Source organism: Glycine soja, chromosome 2 (assembly GCF_004193775.1).
Source record: "Glycine soja cultivar W05 chromosome 2, ASM419377v2, whole genome shotgun sequence".
Classification (NCBI taxonomy): Eukaryota; Viridiplantae; Streptophyta; class Magnoliopsida; order Fabales; family Fabaceae; genus Glycine; species Glycine soja.
In genome coordinates, this window is record NC_041003.1 from 5,178,067 (window position 1) to 5,195,990 (window position 17,924).

The 17,924-nt window shown below is 33.7% G+C and overlaps 3 protein-coding genes across 6 annotated transcripts; 1 reads left to right on the top strand and 2 right to left on the bottom strand.

Moving 5' to 3' along the window:
- Positions 1-308: 308 nt before the first annotated feature.
- On the top strand, positions 309-2,391 carry LOC114382349 (scarecrow-like protein 15). The gene has a single exon (XM_028341703.1). It carries the CDS (start codon positions 476-478, stop codon positions 2,045-2,047), a length of 1,572 nt encoding a protein of 523 aa, XP_028197504.1. The 5' UTR covers positions 309-475; the 3' UTR covers positions 2,048-2,391.
- Positions 2,392-7,808: 5,417 nt separating this feature from the next.
- Positions 7,809-13,786, bottom strand: LOC114382354 (G-box-binding factor 1-like). Of its 4 annotated transcripts, none has more exons than XM_028341717.1 (12): positions 13,462-13,786; positions 10,733-10,860; positions 10,599-10,649; positions 10,439-10,528; positions 10,260-10,349; positions 9,931-10,097; positions 9,768-9,825; positions 9,504-9,552; positions 9,217-9,416; positions 8,664-8,741; positions 8,359-8,484; positions 7,809-8,225 (listed from the first exon to the last, which is right to left on the bottom strand). In XM_028341717.1, exons 2-12 carry the CDS (start codon positions 10,787-10,789, stop codon positions 8,175-8,177), a joined length of 1,017 nt encoding a protein of 338 aa, XP_028197518.1. In that variant the 5' UTR covers positions 10,790-10,860; positions 13,462-13,786; the 3' UTR covers positions 7,809-8,174. The 4 variants fall into 4 exon arrangements, with proteins under 4 accessions (XP_028197518.1, XP_028197535.1, XP_028197543.1 ...); XM_028341734.1 differs by having other exon boundaries at positions 10,599-10,646; positions 13,462-13,785; XM_028341742.1 differs by lacking the exon at positions 13,462-13,786 and having other exon boundaries at positions 10,599-10,646; positions 10,733-13,303.
- Positions 13,787-16,084: 2,298 nt separating this feature from the next.
- Positions 16,085-17,924, bottom strand: LOC114382374 (homeobox-leucine zipper protein ATHB-40-like). The gene is made up of 3 exons (XM_028341753.1): positions 17,749-17,924; positions 17,295-17,611; positions 16,085-16,394 (listed from the first exon to the last, which is right to left on the bottom strand). Exons 1-3 carry the CDS (start codon positions 17,834-17,836, stop codon positions 16,161-16,163), a joined length of 639 nt encoding a protein of 212 aa, XP_028197554.1. The 5' UTR covers positions 17,837-17,924; the 3' UTR covers positions 16,085-16,160.

Below are 17,924 nucleotides of genomic sequence, written 5' to 3' on the forward strand. Positions count from 1 at the left end.
CATATATGTTATCAATAATCCATATCCATACATGGCATACAACAAGGTCATACCAATAAATATTAAGTCGACTTAATAAAAAGGTGAGACATAAAATAAAAAATAATAATATTTTTTTATTTAAAAAAATAGTTATAACTGTTATATATAGAATCTTTTAAACTAGAATGTGTGACATTTTTATTTTAAAAATAATAATAAACAATTTTATGTTGATAAACTTAAAGTTTTAAGTTAAGATTTTAATTGGTTTAGGAGAAGGAGATATATTAAGTGTAACCGAGGGGGGTCTCTTTACATGCACACACGCAAAGATAAAAAGGCAACGATCATAGCAAACAAAAGCCCCCCTCTCAGTCTCCTCATCCACTTTCCCGAAGGAAATTAAAGAACAGAACAAACAACTCTATTCGGAAAGAAAGCCAAAAACAAAGGCATCCCACCACACCAGAGCTTTTAATTTTCATTCCTAGCGATGAGAGTTCCCTCATCCCCACAAGCTAGCAACAACCATGTCCTCCACACAAACAACAACCCTAACACCTTCACCTACGAACCCACCTCGGTCCTCGACCTATGCCGGAGCCCAAGCCCCGAAAAGAAGCTCACTGTTCCCAAGCCAGAACCACAACACAACAACCAGCTAGACCTGGATGATCATGTTTTGCCTAATTCTGATTGGTGGGAGTCCATCATGAAGGACTTAACCCTACCCGAAGACTCTCCCACTCCCCTTTTGAAAACCAATCCATCATGCATCCCTGATTTCCCACCTTCTTCTCAAGACCCATCCTTTGATCACCCCACTCCTGACTTCACCTCTCTCTCCGAAATCTACAACCAAAACATCCCCTTCAATTACCCCTCCAACACTTTAGAACCTTCCTTTCATGACCTTAACCATAGCCTCCACCCCCACAACAACAACTGGGACTTCATCGAAGAGTTTATCCGCGCCGCCGATTGCTACGACAGCAGCCACTTCCAGCTGGCTCAAGCCATACTTGAGCGGCTCAACAACCGGCTTCTTCGCTCGCCCATGGGTAAGCCGCTCCACCGAGCCGCGTTTCACTTCAAAGACGCCCTTCAGTCCATTCTATCCGGTTCGAACCGGAACGGAAACGGTTCGAACCTCCTTTCCTCCATGGCGGAGATTGTTCAGACAATTAAAACGTACAAGGCCTTTTCGGGAATTTCACCCATCCCAATGTTCTCCATCTTCACCACCAATCAAGCCCTACTTGAAACCCTAAATGGATCTTCATTTGTCCACGTTATCGATTTCGAGATTGGGCTTGGAATTCAATACGCTTCTCTTATGAAAGAGATTGCTGAGAAGGCCGGTCCCGGAACCGCGCCGCTCCTTCGCATCACCGCCGTCGTGCCGGAGGAGTACGCCGTCGAGAGCCGCCTGGTCCGCCAGAATCTCAACCAGTTCGCGCAGGATCTAGGGATCAGCGCGCAGGTGGACTTCGTGCCGCTTCGGACCTTTGAGACGGTGTCGTTCAAGGCCGTGAGGTTCATCGACGGCGAGAAGATCGCCGTGTTGTTGTCGCCAACGATTTTCAGCCGCCTCGGAGGCAACGGAGGCAGTGTCGGCGCGTTCCTCGCCGACGTGAGGAGGATGGCTCCAGGAGTGGTGGTGTTCGTGGACGGTGAGGGGTGGACGGAGGCGGCGGCGGCGGCTTCGTTCCGGCGTGGCGTGGTGAGCAGTCTGGAGTTTTATTCCATGATGCTGGAGTCGCTGGACGCGTCAGTGGCTTCTGGGGGAGGCGGCGAGTGGGTGAGGAGGATCGAGATGCTGCTGCTGCGGCCGAAGATCTTCGCCGCGGTGGAAGGCGCACGGCGGAGGACTCCGCCGTGGAGGGAGGCGTTTTACGGCGCCGGAATGAGGCCGGTGCAGTTGAGCCAGTTCGCGGATTATCAGGCAGAGTGTTTGCTTGCCAAGGTGCAAATCAGAGGCTTCCACGTGGACAAACGACATGCTGAGCTGGTGCTCTGCTGGCACGAACGAGCCATGGTTTCCACGTCAGCATGGCGGTGTTAGCATATTATATAGAAGAGAAGACAAGAGAAGTGATGTATTAATCTAATGACACCTTAAACCTGCTTATGTGAACTTTATTATCAAGTTCACTTTTGACAAAGAATGTAGTTTAACTTTAATTTAGTTTTTTTTTTAATTATTATGGAAAATTACAAAAAGAAAAAAACTGGAAAGTACATAAAAACTTGTATTTTTTCCAGACTTTTTTGTTTTATGTAATGTAGATAAATTGTGGGGGTGTCTGTATTTAATTTGTTTGAGAAGAGTTACCATGTAATGCTGGATATATACATCTGGCTTTTCAATCAAAGTATTTGGGAAATGAATACTTCTATATATCTTTATGGCTTATGGTGTGGAATATTTTGCTTTATAGTCAGAGATCAATATATAGCACCACATGTATACGATGATAGGCATATTCATTGTATTGTAGAATAACAGTTTTTAATATCCACTTGATAAATTATAGGTTTTTTCTGCAGTTCTTGGATTGTTTATGCTTTTGTTATATATTAACGGTATGTGATATATATGTTCTGAAAAGCAAACTGCAACGGTTGTTCGACGTGACATGATCACATGAAGATGTAATGTGTATGTTTGTGGATAAGAACATTCTTTGGCACATCCTGCTGTTAACTCGACCATCAAAGGAATGCAAAAAGGAAGTAAAACAAGCACCAACGATTTGTGATAGACCGATGATATACAGTTAGCCTATGCCTTCTGATTATGTGAACAGCATCACTTCAAGAATTATCCCCTTTTTTTTTTGTTTTTTGAAATTCATTTTCTGTGGTGTTGATAGCAAAATCAAATTAAACTTGTTTTCGATCGACCGGGTTATCATGCTTTTGAAAACCTGAGATACTACTAGTTTGGACTTCACAAAGATTACAATACGTGCGATCTGGAAGAAGCATGAAGTAGAAAAAGAGTTGGAGTTGACACTAATATTGGGAGATCGAACAATTCGAGCAAGAACTCGCATATGAGCATATCTAACATTTGTCAAATTTTGTGAAGAGTAATGATTCATAAATAATTTTAATTTTAAATTTTTTATTAATATCTTTTATTTTTCTTTATCTTTATCTTTCTCTTAATGTCACATTATAAATTTTATTCACTTTTTTTCACTTTTTGTTTCTTATTCTTTGAATTTTATTTTAATTGTATAATACTATTTTTTAAATTCTTAAAATTACATGTATGTAATTTGAAAAAATATTTTATATTTTTATATTTTAAAAAATAAAAATGTACAACCCGACGTCCCAAAATCAACCCAACCTGAATTTCATCAGGTTGGATCAAATAGTTTTTATGTTGAGAAAAAATTGACAAAAGGGTATGTAGATCATATATATACAGTGCAGATTTTTTCACAAATTTCATTGAGTAGGATTTCCTTGATGCATGCGTTGGACTCACATGCAAGGGTAGAGCTTCAAATTATCTATCATGCATATAACTCGCCTCCTAGAATTTTATTTTTGGAAATGATTGTATATACAAATCCAAATGTTTTTAATTAATTATACTCCCATTCATTTCATTTTTGTGGTTCATACCTTGTCCGAAACTGTGACTAGGATTACACCAGAGAAAATTACACTTACAAGATAGAGAACCGTATTTGTTTCAGTGACCTTGCCGACAATGTACATCAAGAGCACCATGACCCTCATGGGTATCTGTGTTCACTATTCGAATTGAATATCATATTTTTTTTTCTTGTGGTTTCCAAGTTGAACTCACGAACCTCTGATGCAACATTGTGTATCGCGCGCCCTCATGCCTAAAGTTAGCTACAACTTAAAATGTCTTGATGTTTTGCTCAAAACAACTCGCAGATCTCTTCACCAACGCGTTGAATAATTGAAGATGCCCAAAGAATTTCACTTAAAAAATGAGGGAGTGGAAAATACATTTTCTAAACTATTATTTGGTACCAAGAACAATTATCACAAATTGTACGGAATAATTTTAAAAAGAAATAATAAGTTCTTATATGTCACATTTGAAAGGAAAAAAAATCTCAAAATAAGTGTTATCTTAATTTTTTAATATTATATTAATTGTTTTTTCACCAATTTTCTTAATAAGTATCATTTTAGCCTTTTAATATAATATTAATTAATAATAAGATTAATTTTATAAAATTATTACTTTTTCCATTTATATATTAGTTTTTTAAAAAAACAACCTTAAACATACTTATTTTAAGATAGTTGACGAATATCGAAGTAATTAAATGTACTTTTGAATTAAAGTTGAAAGAACTTTTTTTTTTTTTTACAAAAAGTTGAAAGAACTTAACAATACTTTACAAATCTTTTTTTAGGTATTAGGACATGTAATTTTGCACTAAAACAGGCAAAATATTTGCGTAACTTTAAATCAAACATAACTTAAATAGATAATACCGATCAACTTTGGTACAATTGATCAATATATTTTCGTAAATTTAGCATTTTCCTTACCTTTTTTTAAGACAAGGTTATGTATATTGTCTCTAACTGAGAAGCAATTATGTTATTATTACAGTAAGCAAACCACTAGACGAGGTTGCGGTGAAAACAACCATTTATTTACTAAACAAACTTTGCAAGTCACCAACACTCATAGAACTTGACATCAACACAAAGCCGGAAGTAAACTTCACCTTCAAAAGCATCGGTCATAATGGTGGCAATTCCTCTGTGCATGAAGAAATCTCCGGTGCCACCTATCACCGAGACATCCCTAGTCTTCTTCAAGGTGGGGTCGGCTCCGGCAAAGGTGATGGTTCCATGATGGTACGTGCTGTTGAGAACAAACGTGAATCCGAGCCACGCAGTGAAGATGTTCTTGGTGTCGTAAATGTCAAGAGCGTGAAGAAGACAACCAGGCCAACTTTGAAACCCATTTGGACTATTCCCTAGCTATGTCAAGAGAAGAAGAAAAGAAAAAAAAAGAGGGAGAGAAACACAAGAGGACTTTGAAATCGGAATGGATTACAAGTACAACCAATACTTTAGTGTTATGGACTTGCCTTATTTCCTGTCCTATTTATAATGATTGATGATCACTGAAGATTACAATGATATTATCTTACGTAAGGCTTTTTGGTCCAGGTTACATCCATTAAACTTTAGTCAACTCTTGGAGTGTTATTTTTCTGTGGTTACCTAATATACGAGGTGGGGTTAAAGCAAGATTTTAACCGAATATTTCTATATAATTATGAGACTAATATATAGATTTAGAAGATTTAAACTTTCTATTGTAAGTAAAGTTTACTTAAGCTGTGCGCAACCAACCAACAACGTCTAGTTGAACTCATCCAATTAGTTAATGCTCGAAAAGTTATTCTATTTATGTATTTTAGTCTATATTAATAAATAACGCAAACAAAAACTAATACAAATGTCCTAATTATCAGTACCCTTATTTTCCTTTTCACGTCCCGTTCGGTTTTACTTTTGCCTTTTCATTTTTTTATTAAGTATTTTACTCCGTATTAAGTATTACCAAACTCTATGCATTTTAAAAAAAACAGTCATATTTGCTTGTAAGAAAATAAGTCATATTTAGATACATGATGGTGGCAAATCCTCATTGCAATTTTTATAAATTTCATGTTTAAGTACCAAATTAATCTTATAACTCTTCTATATTATTAGTTCATGCTTGTGCAGAATTTAAACTGACAATTTTAATATTCAAAATGCATGGCTTTTGAATGTTTCTCGTTAAACTTTCAAGTTTAAATAATCAGAATTACAATGACAAGATCATTTTAATTTGAATGAATATAAATGATCAGCCTTAAACTTCACTCTACACTAAAGTCTTCATTTTTACTTTAGCCTTGTGAACTCAGTCCTTAATGACTCATTATATATCGAATCCTTAAAATTTAATAATACATACATATACAAGTTTAATTAACCTAATAATAAAAATGTGTGTTGAAAAGAGTTTATTAAAGAATATGAGTTTCCATTTTTCATATATATATATATATATATATATAATAGTTATTGATTCATATGACTCTTATCTTTATCCAAAAATCAAATCAAAAGCATTTTATTGACATTGTTAGTGTTAAGTCAAGGAGAACTGGAAAAAAGGTGTCTACATTAATTAGCCAAGTAACAACCTTAAGTATAAAAGTGACACTGCATTTTTACCTAAAGTTTCAAAACATTATATGAGTCTCTTTTCTTACATTTTTCTCATCAATTCCAATCTTAAGTATATTATATATGAAACTTTAAACTCACACGTAAATAAATTGAAATCCCTCAATGAAGTCATTGACCCAAACGGTTGACAAACTTGATATATTTATCGTATCATCAGCGGCCTTGGGCAATCAAGAGTGACATATAGGTGTGGAAAATAAATGAATGGTTGAATTAATAAACGACATTTGTTATAGTCTAAAGACAGACCATTTTATTCAAAACGTAGTTGGAATTGAAAACAAAATTCTACATTTTTTTAGGCTTGCAAAGTTTACCATTAAATTTTCATTATTTTACGAATTTTATTATTTAAATTTTATTTTTATAAATTTTATCATTCATCTTTCATAATTTTATAAATTTTATCATTCAAGTTTTTTTTCTATGAATTTTACCACTTAACTTTTAATTTTTCTTAAATTTTCAGTTTGTGCATTTTACCTTTGGTAACAAAACAATATAAAACTTCGTTTTTATATATTTTTGTATATTGGTCATAGTTATAATCAATGTAGAAAAATAATTTTTTACATTGGTTATAATTATAACTGATGTTAAAAGTCACTTCTCTACAGTGGTATATATGCAATTTATGTCAAAATTCAAAATCATTAATTTTTTGTCCACGGTAGTAAAATGTGCAAAAATTAAAAATTTAAAAAATAAAATTTATAAAAATAAAACTTGAATGATAAAATTTACGAAATAATAAAAGTTGAATGGTATAATTTGCAATTAAGTCTTTTTTATTTGTAAATATTAGTTGTTTTGTTAAAAATATTATTTGAGAGGAATCCGAACTTATAACTTCACCCTCTCCCTTCCTTCATCCTTCTCCAACCCCTGGAAATCCACATCCCTTCCCTCTTCTCTCTTCATTTTTCAGTCACTTGGTTAATCTTATATTTAAGTTGTCATTAATCTTATATACGTGAACTAGATGAAAGATTATCTTTCTTTTTTTGACACAGCTCCGTGAGATTATTGTTCATGAACCATTGTATTTGGTAGCGGTATTGCTTACACCATCCCAGCACTGCTCTAGAGGTAATAAATACCCGATATTTATTTTGCACAAAATAAATTCCGTTGTGAAAGTGTTTGGACTCATAAGAATGACATTCAAATTGTACTTTCCAATACACAAACGAATAAGTAATATAAGTGTAAGAATTGAGTTTAAAAAGGATTCCATTGGTTGACACTAAAACTCAAACTCAAACACACTAAACAATCAGCAACTTTGTTTTATCCTCATTTAAAAAGGCTATTGTCTTTGTCTTTGGAGGGAAAAAAGAAAAGGTTATTGTCATCGTAAAAGTTTTGCCACAGGATAATGAAAAAAAAAATCTAAGATTATATTAATCTAAAAGATGCACCCTCACAAAAATATGCAAATCACTCACCAACGGGTAACTTTCAAAACTTCCACGAATGTGTCCAATCGTATGCAAACATGAGATCGAATGCACATTTGACAAGAGTTATACCTTTGATTCATCAATCAGCTCAAGCACACGTAAAGTAGAACAAAAATGATTCCATAGTCAACTAGTGAAAGATTTGAAAAGTTGAAGCAGGATTCTTAACATCACTTGCAAAACTAAGTTCTGAACAAAAGTGCTCAAGTAGCCTACGTTTTCTATTCTAAGGTACTGGTTAATATTACAAACAAATGACATGTAAAATCACAAGGGCAATTACAATTGAGGGTTAATGACATAGAGTTAGTATAACAAAGAAAAAAACTTTATATCCTATTCTCAATTAAGAGACCTGGCCATTGATAAGAAAATTCTAGCTGCAGATTCGTCTTAATTAAGAATCTATCAAATTTTGCCGTTACCATCAAACACTAAACTGAGGAACTGAAATGCGTTGCTTTCTCATCCAAGGTTAGCAACTGCTTCTGGACCACACAACCGCTCCAACTCTTCCTGTTTAAAGCAATTATGTTCAGAAGATAAAATTTGAGGTCATGAGTTGAGACATGTCAACATATAAATTGCTCACAACAAAAAGAAATAAAGGGCCAATGCTTGTGAAGGCAGAATGGTAAGAGAAATCTACCTTGATAGAATTATTTTCTGATGTAAGCTTCTCGCATTCTTCAGAAAGTCTCTGAAGCTCATCTCTGAGAGTTTGATTCTCACCTCCCAGCGACTCCACCCTCTTTTGTAACTCTTCACACTCAGCCTGGTTGGTACAAGAAATGTAAAACACATCATTTTTTTCTCTTTTGTAAATTGGTAGTATGAATATGCATAGTCAAATAATATATCTTCTAGGCTCTATCCTCCAAATATGACACAATTAAAGGATACTTCTAGTCTCTTTACTAACAAGGGTGCATGAAATAGATATTAGAAAGTCACCTGCTTGCGTAATCTTGACCTCCTAGCTGACTCTCGGTTCGACTGTTTCCTTTTCTGTCTTTTCAGCTCACGTTCATCCTACCAAAATCAAGCATAGCCATTACACTAGGTTCAAATGAGGGGAGGGGAAGGGAAGGGAAGGGAGACAATAACTAATTTTACAGTAGTTAGTAGACTAATAAAACCAAGACTTAATTTTAATTACACTTTTAGTCTCCTTCAGAATTTGATTTTGGTCCTCATACTCAAGTATTTAAACAAAAGATAATTTAGTCAATAGAGTCTATTAACTCAAGTATTTAAGCTCCCTTGTTTCCCTCCAATCCCCCTCCAACCAAGGCTTGGTCAGGTATAGGCAGCTAACATAAAATGCAATGATGGAAACATGATAATGGATGTCCATATGTGGGAACAAGATGTATTGTATCAACAAAAGCATTTCTTTTAAAATATATTAGTATACGTAATTACACATAAGGATGTAAAATAATCATCACACAAAGCAAAACATGCTAAGAACAATTTCTTCAAAAAACAACTGGAGGACTCATACTTGTACCCATTGATCACCAAGGGCAACTCCCGGGGCACCAGATTGATTATGTCTCATTTTTGCAGCTTCAGCACCACCAGAAGATGCATTCCATAAGTCCATTCCGATGTTAAGATTAGTTGCTGGCATTGGGACAACAGGCTTTCCAGGCACAGAAGATTGAGAAATGGCACCAGCAGAATTGTTTTGTGCATTGGCTCCTGAAAAGTTGATGGAAATGTCAACTCACCTCAGCAATTGAGAAGGGAAAAAAAAAAAAGATAATCATGAATGGATGTGATGCATACCATCAACAAGCATCAGGTCAAAGCTTCCCTTCTTTTTTGCAGCTGATTCCTATGGAGAAGTCATCAGACCAAAGCCAAAAACAGTTTAGAAAAAGATTGAGACGTTTTTAATTAAACCATTTCAATTCAGACTTAAGCTGCGAACATCAAAAAACAAAGACAGATAATTGTAAAAGGAAAAAGAGGCCCCATTTAGATTTCAACAAGGTTATTATTTTCAAAAGCGAGTGAAAGCACATGCATTAATAATAATCTATTACGTACCTGTTGGTTAGTATTCTCATCACTAGCATTTGATGAACCCTCTGAACCACTTTCTCCACTGTTTAATAATTTTTTAATGGAAATCCATATTAGAAATGCAAATTGAAGAGAAACTCAGAAAGAAACGACAAAAGATCTAAAATTAACCAGATATTTGCCAAACCTTTGCGATATGCCATCATTGCCTGAACCTGAGCCTGCCTTTCCACTTTCTCCTGCTTTGGAACCTGTATTTGCAGAAGTTCCTTTCAATTTTTTGGACAAGTCCCGATCTTTTCCATCAGCTCCCTTCCCTTCAATCTCTGTACTTTGCTGGACAATACTTGGATTCTAGCATAATGATTAAAAAAAGGAAAGATTGTGAATTAAAATGCCCAATTATGGTAAAGGTAGTGAACATACATAGTCGCCTACAAGCAGATGAGAAATTCATCCTTTTCTGCTCAGGCTTAAGAGGCTTTCCAGGGATTAGAGAGTGAGCAAGTGGCCTACCACTGCCATGCTAGGATGAGCATAGATACTCCCAGGAGGATATATAGCTGGATATGGGACTGGAGTCCCATATGGCGGCATCAAAGGATGCTGGGAAAATTAACAAAATTGTAAATAAGAAGATTCACTTCTATAAAGTATAATAGCATATAATATCCCAAATTATGTACTACATTTACCTGGCTTCCCCATAAATAGGGATGGGGAGTTGGGGAAGCAACAGTTGAGGCAAAAAAGGGAGGTGGAGTGCCTCCAGGAGCATAATAGGCCTAAATAAGAAGCACATGCATTAGTTATCAACATATATTCCCAATGAACCAATATCATATATTACACTACCTGCATGGAGCTTGACCAGTCAGGATATGCAAGTGCTGTTGGTGTCTCCTGCTAAAGTAAACAGAGAAGATAATGAGACGGGAGAGAAAGGACAAGGAAAAGAGAAAAGAGCAGGAAGATAGTAGGGAAAAAACCTGAGCTGCCGAAGATACTTTAGAAGATTTAGCTGTACTCTCTTCCCCAGCCCCCATATATTTTAGTTTAGAATCACTCCCCTCTCAGAGCCACAAAAACAAAATGACCTTTGATCAATTGCTGATATCTGTGGAGGTCATAAGATCAGGTTGAATAGATTCACATGTCAGAAAACACAAGGAATACAAAAATATATATTACATGCCAATACACTTGTTAGACTAAATAGTAGCAACTATCAAATCTACTGCAAAATTATAAAGTAAATGAGTTTAAAATATTATTCCATGTGCTTCATTCACCAAAGAAATAAGTAATTAAGCATTGCTTTTACAAATGGAAGAAATTTACATCAAGGGGTTGACCAGCCTAGTCTTCAATTGATGAAATTTGGATTTTATTTATTTATTTCCATCTACTTGTTTACCAGTTCTCTCTTCTAGCCAAACCCAAGCAGCCATTTCTAAGTTGGAAAATTGATGCTCTTGTAACTTAGCTGAATATCTTGAGATGATGATAACTTAGATGGATTCAACCATTAACTAGCAAAAAAATTGTTACACTGGATAAATAGTAAAGAACAAATCTTATTTAACATTTTTCTTTGGTGGTAACAAAAGGGGTGTTTGGGGAGGGGAACGGTAAGCCAAAGTGAGGTAGAGTGACCTAGGGGTCAGGGATTCAATCTTAGGATCAAGCATCTTCAAAAATACAAGAGCAGTTGAGCCATCGAGTTATGCTCTTGAGTAAATAGTACATACTGCATAATATTTTTTGACTACAAACAGTATAGAGGAAGCTTAACTTCAAAATTCAAGAAACAAAGCTCCACATTTTTGCTTTAATAAAAAGAAGACTTTAATATATTTCCTGCAATACTGAGTCCTTAATGCATAACCATACTTTAACCAATGGACAAGAGATAATGAACTTGTATCCTTGCATGCAATACATTTGATGATTTCGGTTCCAGTTCACATGAAAGAAAGCACAAAAGACGAGACAAGATAAATATGTCCAGATGCCCACGATTAATACCTTGAATGCAGCAGAAAGCAATAGACAGAAGGATAACATTATTCTGTTATGCATATATTTATATATTTATGTGTGTTTGTATATTCATAAGTGCAATCTTCAGTTATGTGAATCTAGAATCATAGTTATCTTTATCAATCCTGGATAGCGATGCGTAGTGGCCAACACTGGAAATATCAGAATGACCTCTATTTTAAATGTTATAATACGAACTACAAATATATATACTACACACATAAATAATCAAAACAAAACTAAATACCCAAAATTAAACAAATGCATGATAAATAATAAGTCAGTTTACACACACACCATCAACCTAGGAGCAATAAGAACATAGTAATTAAGTCAAAAAATAAAATATTTTTGTGAAATTAATAGAAAAAGAATAAAATTAGATAGAAATGAGCAGAATGCAATCTAGGAAGTCTAAAAAGAAAAGTTTCAATGTGAGAAGGAACAAAGGACAAAAGGAGGTAACATGCGGAATATGTACCCAACAAAACCCTGAACAACAGTACTCCACGGGTAAAAATGGTTTTTGAAAATTATATCATGATAGCACCTCTATAGCACACGAAAAGCCACTATTGTGGCCACAATGGCTACTATTGAATACCACTCCACTATCGGAATCTCACAGCAGTCCAGGGCCACTCCATTCCAAATCTCTGCTATAGCACACTATAGACTACTGTGTCCAGAATTATAATATAAGGTTATTATGTATCAAGTGACAATCGTGTTTTAGGTCACTTAATGAGTCTTATTCAAATCCAATATGTGCAATTGCAATTCTTGGCTACAGCTTTGTTAGATGGCACAAATTAAAACCAGTATTTTATTATATTATATTATCACCCATCCACCTTGACATCATCGCAATGCTCTTCGTTTTTCTGGATCAATCTATTATTCTTTTCAGAACAGAGTGAAATGGAAACAGCACAGTTCAGGACAAATATATATATATGAAATGTCCCTCTCAGCTATATAATTATTTATTTTTTAAAAGTCATATTTTAATCTTCACTAAACCTACTCAAACAAAGGCAAAAATTCCCCTTTACGCCTAGGATCTTATCCATGAGATGATGTTATATTTTTACACTACATGGTAATTCCCTTCCACTTTTAGATCCACAAACCAAACTAAATCAAACCAAAACTTTTAACCCCATATATCAAAGATAAGTCTTGGTAAAATTGGTGAAAATCGCAGAAAGCATAATAAGCATTAGCACCAAGCAAGTCCTTTTAATAACCTTGATTTTCTTTTAGAGAATGCCACAGACACACAGACATACACAAAAAAGTTGCTTTCCTCAGCAAGCAATAATTATAAACAAAACAATTCAGATTCCATCGAAATATTTTATCATTCACCAAAGGATTATATCTAGTATTTATTTTCTATTTACCAGCTAGCTCTTAAGAACGAAAGAATAAACTAATTAAAGAATAAAAACAAAAGCAAACGAAGTACTAGAAGCAGAAAGAGCAAGAAATCACGCTACGGAAAATTGGAAGAGTAAGAGATACATAAATAGAAGAATAGTATACTAATTAAGCAAAGCACAAATTTCAAACACGGATCTTGGAGCAATTGGTATTTAGTAAATTCACAGAAGAAGAAAAAAAGTAGAGAGAGAGAGAGAGAGAGAGAGAGAGGAGAAAGAAAGAGCCTGACCTATTTTCATGGCGTTGAGAAAAAGGGGTGAGGTGGAAGTCCAAGTGGGATGGGACAAAGTGGTTTTCAAATTTCTTAAGTCAATAATTCCACACTATGCTTCTTAAGTAACTCTTTTTGTGTTGTGTATTAGTTTGAGATTGTTCTTCTTAGGTAGAACGGTAACAACAGTAAAATGTTGTTTTCTTATTTTCCACAAACTTATTTCTGTGGCTGGTGTGGTGTTGGAAACTCTACCAGCGTGGAAGGAACTTAGTTGGAAGTTTTGTTGTTGAGTTGAGGAGTTGAAAATTGAAATTGAAACTGAAACGAAGCACGAGAGAGAGAGAAAAAAGCAACACGAGGAAGCTTGGGTGAGTTGGATTGGGTTTAGGGCTTCGGGCGTGACACGTGCGAAGAAGAGGGTTACAGCTGTGGGCTGTCCATGTCTCTCACTGGATTAGGTTTCGGGATGACTCATCTCACAATTATGTGCTTTTCTGGATAACCTTATTTAATTCAATGCACCATATTACTAGTTTACTAGTAACATTTATTCTTTTTTTTACAGTTGAATCAATACGAAAATTTTCCATAACAAATTATAACTAATCTTTATGCTAAATATTGAGTACACTCTCTTGAGATAAAATTTATTTTATATTATGAATTAATTAGGATTTGAATCTTCGAATAATTTTTTGTCTTGAATAAAAAATTGAAGATGTTTTTTTAATTTATTGGATCACATGTTAATCTCATTCACAATACACGCTGCTAGTCCAAAAAAATTTATACACAATAAAAATTAAAAACCCTGAATAAATCAATCTCACTCATAAATTACTTGCACCACTTTAATTATTCTATATGCACTAATATTTACCATTTTAATTCTCCGGCTTCCGCATCCCCTTTCTGTTTGGTTCCTTGCCTCCTGTTTTTATCTCACTATGTAAATTATACGGAATAAATATTTATTTTATACTACTAAGATTTATAATTTATCCTCTGAAAAAAGGATTTATAATTTATAGGAAATAAACAATTCTAAATATATGAATTATATTTTAATTAAAAAATTATAAATGAATATTTTTAACTAGTAAATTATATTTTAAATTTATGATAAATCATTTATATTGTAATATATTATTGTTTTTAATTATTTCTTTTAAAAAATATTATAATTCAAGTTATAACTAAAAAATTGAATGTGATAGATTGGAAAAGATAAAAAAAACTATGGTTTCGAAAAGAGGTGGGTTGGGAAGTGGGATGAGCAGGTTGGTTGAGAACCGGGGTCCTTGGTTCCGATAGTAATTTCCCTATGACAAATGGTCATAAGGTACTGGGTTTGAATTTGGTAAATATCTATATATCAAGAGAATACAAAAAAAACAGGTTGGTTGAGAAGGGTAATTTTTAATTTGACACACTTTATCGTTAACTTTTTAAAAACTTTCAAATTTTGCATTAATTATTTTTTCATTCATAAATACAAAAATTGGGAATAAAATTTGTCAAAAATAAAAAATTAGAGATAAATACAATGAAGCCATATATATATATATATATATAAAGTATCAAACTACACCAAAAATATCTTAATAAAAAATGCTTCCTAAAACTAAAAACTGAACACCAATCAAATGCTCTTATATTCTCATAAGATTTATTGATAAAAAAATATTCTCAAAAGATTTTTTTTTCAATCATTTCAAATAAAAACATAAAAAATAGAAATATTTAATATTTTAATAACTTAAAAATATTTAATCCGTACTTTCTCTTCAATAATTAAAACTGTTATTACTTATTACAACATCAGGAGATTTTGATGTTAAATTAATAAGAAGGCATGTTACGAGTAAAATACTATATATATATATATATAAAGGGTTAATTGTTTTTTTCTCCGTAATCAGTTTTTATTTATTTATTTTGTACTTGATGATGCCTGACGGTAAGTATTTTTCATTGTTAAAAATTAAATAAAAATTAGAAAACCTCTTCAAATATGTAACTTAATTTAACCCAAAAAATCTACAAAATAATGCTTTATTTGGCAATAAGGCCCATCATTTTCAAGAAAAGGCTCTCTGAAAAAGAACACAAACTCAATAAGGAATTTCTTCATTATTACATTCCGGGAAAAAATTGAACAATCCATTGTTATCTTGGAAAGATAAAGTTACCCGTTGAAGTTCGAATCCGTTGAAGTTCGAATTCAATGTACTGATTAGCTACATGACTAACCCGGTGGCATATATATCAAACGAATAATTTTTTTCTTTGACTTTTATACGTTTATTTTTCCCCCCTAAAGTAAGGGTCCTATCATATTAGGATATAGGGTATTTGTTCACAAAACACAAAGCATTATTGAAGATCAAATCCCTATATAATAACTATATTATTTATATAATCCCCTGGCTCTATGAGAAGTGTGATAAGTTATGGAAAAAAGAAGGCACATTTATAATATATATTAAAAATTATATCGTAAAAAAAGTTTGAATTTCCTACATGTCGAAGGTGAGACTAATTTTTCTCCAATAAACTAAATGATACTATTTATTAAGTGAAGTCAAAATGCAAATTATATATGACCATGGCATATTTACACTACTAACTTGTAAGCTTGCAGAGGAAACAATTTAATTAGATGATTAAAATTCAAATTATTTACAAAATGCTAATTAAGCTTTCTTGAGGTTTCAATTGTACAGATTAATCCATTCCATCCCATTGATGTGATGAGTCTCTGGAATGTAGAACACATCACCATCATCATATTCTTCCACCCTAAACTCTCCAAGAAATGGTGGGTTCACAGCTTCTTCCATTGACTGTGAGGAACTGGAGTTGTTGCTTGGGGCTTTTTCACCACGCTCTAGTAGCTGCTCAATCTCCTTCTTTGTTTCCAAAAGCTGCTCCTTGAGCTTCAACACCTACCAGAAAAAAAATGAAGACATTATATTTTTCATTTTTTGATGAATTGTGATGCCATTATATAAAAAGATTAATTTCCTTATTGATAAAGGTTTCGGCAATTTTTTTTGGGGGGTTCATTAATTAAGATGCAGCGTATTTAAACATGTAATGTGCATTCTTAGAAGTGCGCATTAAGCAATGTCGAATGTCGGCTCACAAAATATAGTACATACTTTATCCAAGGCCGAAAGACAGAGGCTTTAGTACATACATACACTAAGGATATGATGCTTTTTTGTGTTTCATGTCAAATCATTTGCCAATGTCTTCTTCAGAAAAACTTTCCATTTAGCATACAATAATCTTTTTCTAAAACAATTTTTCGAAAATGCTTTTCTTAGATTTTTTTTAATATATTAAGTGATACATGAAGATAATAATATAATTATAGACTATTAGTTAATTAGTATCCCATACTTGACTAATATATGATGTTCAGATTTTACTGTCCAAATATTTGAGTACTCTTTAACTTATCATATATTGTCAACAACTTAGCAAATTTTGTTCTTGGGTTTATATTTTAAATAATCTTCATAAAGAAACGACTTTTAGCCTTTTAGAACTAAAGGCACTAGACTATAAAACATAAAAAAACACACAAGAAGAAACATGAATAAACTTGCCCAAAATTGGCATTATTGTTGTGAGAAAGAAAATAACACAGCTTAGACCGTGTTCGACTACCAAAGCCATCAGATGGAAATGAGTCTTACTCAAACTCATGGTTTATGGTTTTCACAAACTATCCCCCCCAACAACAACACATTGTTTCAAGTACAAGAATGTTATAGGCCAATAATAATTATAATAATAATGAAAAGCTATATAGAAAGAAATTAATTAGGTGAACCTACCTCATTCTCAAGATGACATTTGTCGAGCATAGTGGTTTCATGAACATTCTTAAGATTGGAGTACTCTTCCTCCAATTTTTGAGTCTTCCAACGAGAACGTCTATTTTGAAACCACACCGCAACTTGTCGAGGGTCCAAACTAAGCTCCAATGCGAGCTGGTCCTTCCTTTCAGACTCAAGTTTATGTTCATTGCTGAAATTTCGCTCAAGAAGACTAATTTGCTCTACGGTGAGCTTTCTCTTCTTGGTGATGATGGTGCCATTTTCTCCTCCTCTATTCTTTCTATTTCGCTTGTGCCTTGGCTTATTATTTTCCCCTATAGCATAGACATGAACAAATTAATTGAAATTAAATTAAGAAGGGTGTTCAATTTCATGTCAAAGATACAAATGAATCGAATCAATATATACCCAAAAAAATGTTAAAACTTTCCAAAAGTATATGGATGAAGACCTTGTTGAGGAGTTACTTCAGTGAATGCACCACCAGGGCATAGCCAAGGGAAGAGCATCATATGGTCTTCGATAAGTTGATGATTCATGGTGTGGTGTAGATGTATTATGTATAACTCTCTCAAGATAAGTGAGATGTTCTACATGAAAGAGTGAAATGTCTTTGGAGAGACAACA

Bases quoted from the DNA above. Each gene is read 5' to 3' on its own strand.
- LOC114382374 (XM_028341753.1), bottom strand. From the start codon at position 17,836: ATGAATCATCAACTTATCGAAGACCATATGATGCTCTTCCCTTGGCTA. The intron at 17,612-17,748 runs GTCTTCATCCAT...TCTATGCTATAG, and splicing joins TGAAGTAACTCCTCAACAAG to GGGAAAATAATAAGCCAAGG. The intron at 16,395-17,294 runs GTAGGTTCACCT...TTTTTCTGGTAG, and splicing joins AATGTCATCTTGAGAATGAG to GTGTTGAAGCTCAAGGAGCA.
- LOC114382354 (XM_028341717.1), bottom strand. From the start codon at position 10,789: ATGGGGGCTGGGGAAGAGAGTACAGCTAAATCTTCTAAAGTATCTTCG. The intron at 8,742-9,216 runs GTATGAGTCCTC...TGATTTTGGTAG, and splicing joins TTGGTGATCAATGGGTACAA to GATGAACGTGAGCTGAAAAG. The intron at 8,226-8,358 runs GTAGATTTCTCT...TGCTTTAAACAG, and splicing joins CAGAAAATAATTCTATCAAG to GAAGAGTTGGAGCGGTTGTG.
- LOC114382349 (XM_028341703.1), top strand. From the start codon at position 476: ATGAGAGTTCCCTCATCCCCACAAGCTAGCAACAACCATGTCCTCCAC.